The sequence below is a fragment of the Populus nigra genome, chromosome 11, assembly GCF_951802175.1.
Source record: "Populus nigra chromosome 11, ddPopNigr1.1, whole genome shotgun sequence".
Taxonomy (NCBI): Eukaryota; Viridiplantae; Streptophyta; class Magnoliopsida; order Malpighiales; family Salicaceae; genus Populus; species Populus nigra.
The window spans coordinates 8043036-8048799 of NC_084862.1; the positions used below are offsets into that span (position 1 = coordinate 8043036).

A 5764-nucleotide genomic window follows, 5' to 3' on the forward strand; every position below is an offset into this window, starting at 1 on the left:
ACATGAGGTGTTCGAAAAAAAGAAAAGAAAGAAGCAGCAGTTGCCCATTTGCAGCCCCCTTATCCACCTCTCTCTCTGTTTATCTAGAATAAATTCCACTCTCAACACTTTTAAGGCAGGCAGGAATGAGAAAGGGAGAACAAGTCTAGCTTTTATAAAGAAATGCAAAGAGGTTTTCAACAAAAACCTAAACTTTGAGCTTCGATTCCAACGACAATGTCTTCCATTTGCAGCTTTACTTCCTCCATTTCCTCAATCTCTCCTTTTACATCTGCAAGAAAGTCTCTCAACTACAACAACAAGTACACTCCAATCATCCACTCTTCCCTTCAAGGTAAGTAATCTCCTCTCTTTCTTCTTAACCTATGGACTTTATATTCAATTCAATCTCAAAATGGAAAATGAAATTCTTTAAAATTAAGTGGGTTTTGTTTTGATCTGAATTCCTATGCTAAAATGAAATCTCTTTCAGGAACTGTGGCCGAACCTAAAGCATCCTCTGTTGCCGAGCCCCTTTTGCTTAATGCCGTTAGAGGAGAAGATGTTGAAAGACCTCCCGTTTGGCTTATGAGGCAAGCAGGGAGGTACATGAAGGCAGGTCTATGAAGCTTCATTTTTCCATACTGTTCTTTTTTTGGTGTTCCATACTTTTTGAGGACTAAATTTGACTTTCCCTTTTGTGACTTTAACAATAGATGGCACCAAAACCCTAACTTTTTGTTAACTGGTCCATCATTTTCCCCTCAAAATGAGGATAATTTGGTTGTCTAATCCAGGAACTGGTTTACAAGCTATGCACATGTCAGCTTTAAAAATGGTTCAAATTTCTAGTAGCCATCTTTTCCTTTTCTTTTCTTTTTTTGAAAATTCTCTGCCTGGCTATGAATATGTCAGCTTACCAATACTGATCATTGAATTCTGCTAGATGAAATTTTCATACCCTTTACATCCAAGGTAGCTGCCATGAATAGCTATGCTTACGTTTTATTTAACATGGTTCTCATTGACAGACTGTTTTTTGTGACAGAGTTACCAAATCATCTGTGAGAAGCATCCTTCATTTCGTGAAAGATCAGAAAATGTTGATCTTGTGGTGGAAATTTCTCTACAGCCATGGAAAGTTTTCAGGCCTGATGGAGTAAGATAACTTTTAGAAGCTTCTGTTTTATGCAGAAAATGCTAATTGCTCATGAACTTCTGTTTTATGCAGAAGCTTGCATGGTGTCTTCTGTATCTCAATAATCACTATTATCGATTAATTTGGTGCTTTCAAACAGAGTTCTATATTCATAAATAAAACAAAGGACATAATAGTTTTATATCTGTGTCTCCTTTCGAGTCATATTCTTTGCTTTCTCTTCTCTGATTTTGTTATTGATTGTTGGTACAGGTCATTTTATTCTCTGACATTCTTACTCCACTTTCTGGGATGAATATCCCTTTTGACATTGTGAAAGGCAAGGGTCCTGTCATATTCAATCCTTTGCGCACAGCTGATGATGTTGATCAAGTTAGGGAATTTGTTCCCGAGGAATCAGTTCCATATGTCGGGGAAGCATTGACAATCCTGAGAAAAGAGGTTGAATTTTGTGTATGGAGCGTTTTAGTTTTAGATATTGCAAGCAAGCCTTGATTGTGTGCATTTTCTTCAATTAATCTGTTTATATATAAAGCTTCTACTACCAGTAATGGACTGCTTGGTAAGACATCCTTTATTTATGAAGGTTTTTGCATTTGAACATCTATAACCCATCTGCTTCAGAACCTGAATTGGATCAAGGCGATGGTGTTTCCATTTGTGATTCCTACCATGTGCAAAGCACTTATAATAAAAGCTAGTGCAATGCTGATATCTTATAAAACAAATAGTGAAAGATTAGCACATTTACAATTCCTAATTTGAAGAGGAACATTTACCATGATCAGTGTTAAATAAACCAATGGATTTCTTTAAACTAAGAGCCTCAGAAACAACATGTACATGGCCAATCAGAACACTCTGATCAAGTGTTTCCTGTTTTGAGCTAGATTTCATCAAGTAGCTGAGACATTTTATCCTGCTTTGAACATGCATATGCATGCATATGTATACAATCCTCATCTGAAATTCTAAATTTATATCGTTTTACCTCAGTCAAACAGTATCTTTCCCTTTCTAGGTAGAAAACAAAGCTGCAGTGCTGGGCTTCGTAGGGGCTCCTTTCACCCTGGCTTCATATGTAGTGGAAGGTGGTTCATCAAAACACTTTACTAAAATAAAGAGATTAGCTTTCTCCCAGCCCAAGGTAACTAACTTATACTAATCTCTCATTTCTATAGTTTTCTGGATGTAAGACATGCAGCTGCCAATCCTTCTCATGGTGAATACAATGAAAATAAAATTCAATTCACCATTTTTTCCATTCCCAGGTTCTCCACTCATTACTTCAGAAATTTGCGACCTCTATGGCAAAATACATTCAATATCAAGCTGACAGTGGAGCCCAAACTGTTCAAATCTTTGACTCATGGGCCACAGAGCTTAGCCCTGTGGATTTTGAGGAGTTCAGTCTGCCATACTTGAAGCAGATCGTGGATACTGTGAAACAATCACATCCAAATCTCCCGCTAATCCTTTATGCTAGTGGATCTGGAGGCTTGCTTGAGCGGCTAGCTTTGACAGGTGTAGATGTTGTAAGCTTGGATTGGTCAGTTGATATGGCTGAAGGTAGGAAGCGATTGGGACCTGATGTAGCTGTTCAGGGGAATGTAGATCCTGGTGTTCTATTTGGGTCAAAGGAATTCATAACTAATCGGATAAATGATGTTGTCAAGAAAGCCGGTAAAGGAAAACATATACTTAATCTTGGTCATGGAATTGTAGTCGGCACACCTGAGGAGAATGTTGCGCACTTTTTCGAGGTTGCTAAAGGAATCAGATACTAATATGGCATGTGACTAGATGATTTTCTGCTAAATTGAGATCTGCTGTCTTTATCAACTCCTTTTTGTTAGATCAGTAGTTGATTATTCAGCTTATTTGCAATACTGTTTATCTTGGATAGTTTGGTTAAGTTCTCAACATGAGAGCGTTGCATAAGCTTGAGAGCAAGACCATATATAGTCATATGGAGCTTGGAAAAAATAGAATGTTGCATCTCCTCTCATTGTTTTTGAGGCTTTGGCACCTGTATTTTCTAAGGCAGATTGGCAAGCTAGGGAGTTTGTGGCACTGGTATTCCTATGGGAAAATGTCCTTTGGCAAGGGCACGGTGATTGCAGGTGTGTTTATATCATTGATTGTCCAAAACCATATTAGGTATGAGGTTATTAACGAGGAGGTTTAATTCCTCTGGAATCTTAGTTCAGCACTGCTTTTTTCATGCCATGGAGATTGCAATATAGTTTTAAAAGTAAATGATATAAAGTATCTGTGGTAAAGACTTGGTTATACTAAAAAAAAGAAAGATAAAAAGTCAAGTTCTTGTGCAAGTTATTATTTAACTTGTGAAGTGTGTTTATTTTTATATTAAAAATTAATCAATCCTAAATATGAAGTGATTTTGAATCTAGACCCAAGAAAAAAAAAAAAAAGCATATAACTCACTTGTTAACATTGATGGGAATTGTGCTAGATAAGACAATGGGGATGAGAATGCCATAACTGTTTAGGTATAGTTAGTTATAGTTGTGGTTGTTTTTTAAAAAATATTTTATGTTAAAATATATATTAATGATATTTTTTATTTTTTAAAAATTATTTTTCATATCAGCATATCAAAATAATTTGAAAACACTAAAAATATATTAATTTTAAGTTAATAAAAAAATAAAAAAATTTTAAATTTTTTTAAAAACACAAAAATAAATAGACCAACATAAAAGATAAAATAATAAACTTGTTTAACAAAGCTTAAAAAATTTAAATAAAAATAGAGTTAAAAATCTTGAATAAAAAGAATAATATCTATAAATATTAACATGTAAATAAATAATAATTTTCTTTTAAAAAAACATTCTTATTTACGACCCAAACAATAACTTACATAAAAATTAGAGAAGTAGTTCAAAAATATTGTTGATGCACTTTGAACACGCGCATATACAAAAAAAGTCAAAAAAGTTAAAATGCTAATTAAAAAATAAAAATAACGTGTGTCATTTATTCATATATTTATCATATAATTTTAGAGAGATATATATAATTGATGGATATTCTTTGAATAAATAAATAAATAATGCAAGATAAATACCAAGCTTTACGATTCCATTCAAGTAAAATAAATAAATAAAAGCAACATCAATAATCAACACAAGCAACATCAATAATCAACATGGAAGACAAATAACGAAAAAAAAAAACATAAACACATAATTAAACATATGCAAAGCTTTAATTATAAAAGAGGAGTAAAATTCATATTGCAAATTAAATTCACTTTACTGTATACACACTCCAAATCAGATAAAACTAGATTCTTAGTCATACAAACACATATCCAAAATACCATCATAAACTAGACTCTAACTAGTATAAAAAAAAAACCCATGAAAAACAACAAAACACATGTAAACAACAACAACAATATATATATATATATATATATATATATATATATATATATATATATATATATATATAGAGGTAGAAAATCAACAAGCAAGTGTAAACCACAACAAACACCAAGAAATTCAAAGAAAGAACTTGACAAGGAAAATTGCGACCGAAAAGAAAATTAAATTGACTCAAATGTGGAAATTAAAATAGAAGTCATATGCAAACTAAGTTTTTGAGTTTCTAATCAAAGATATGACAACGAAATATTCAGGATAGATCAATTTTTAATCATGATTAGTGGCAGAATAATCTACAAAAGTGATTTCAAATTCAAAACTCATGCACAAAAATCAATTTTCATGAATGTTGAAAACAAAGTGACAAGGTGTTTGAGAGTGTGGTAACGGTTGCTTTTTAAAGTGCTTTTAACTCGAAAATATATCAAAATATAATTTATTTTATTTTATTAAAATTATTTTTAACATCAACACATCAAAATAATTTGAAAACACTAGAAAATATTAATTTGAAGTAAAGAAAAAAATAAAATAAAAATTCAAAAGCTCTTTTGAAATGCACTTTAATATTAGTTGTGGTTGTTTTTTAAATAATGTTTTATATTAAAATGCATATTAATGATATTTTTTTATTTTTAAAAAATTATTTTTAATATCAGCACATCAAAATAATTTGAAAACACTAAAAACATATTAATTTGAAGTTAATAAAAAAATAAAAAATTTTAAATTTTTTTAAAAACGCAAAAATAAACAGGCCAACATAAAAGATAAAATAATAAACTTGTTTAACAAAGCTTAAAAAATTTAAATAAAAATAGAGTTAAAAATCTTGAATAAAAAGAATAATATCTATAAATATTAACATGTAAATAAATAATAATTTTTTGAAAAAAAAAACATTCTTATTTACAACCCAGGCAATAACTTACATAAAAATTAGAGAAGTAGTTCAAAAATATTGTTGATGCACCTTTGAACGCGAACATACACAAAAGAAGTCAAAAAAGTTAATATCATCATCAAAATAATATCTCATAACTTAATCACGATCCAATCATCTTGGGTCTCAATCCGACAAATATCATCATCATCATCATCACAACCATAATATTTATAATATATATTGAACAACAAATATCATTATAGAGGAATAAATGAGATAAATACGCATACATGAAACATGATTATATGGATTTTAGAGTCAGAG

The 5764-nt window shown here is 31.1% G+C and overlaps 1 protein-coding gene across 1 annotated transcript; it reads left to right on the forward strand.

The window, feature by feature from the left end:
* Positions 1-3347, forward strand: LOC133668501 (uroporphyrinogen decarboxylase). Its single transcript, XM_062088397.1, has 6 exons — positions 1-334; positions 473-594; positions 1028-1138; positions 1391-1579; positions 2160-2285; positions 2410-3347. Exons 1-6 carry the CDS (start codon positions 217-219, stop codon positions 2923-2925), a joined length of 1182 nt encoding a protein of 393 aa, XP_061944381.1. The 5' UTR covers positions 1-216; the 3' UTR covers positions 2926-3347.
* Positions 3348-5764: the final 2417 nt, after the last annotated feature.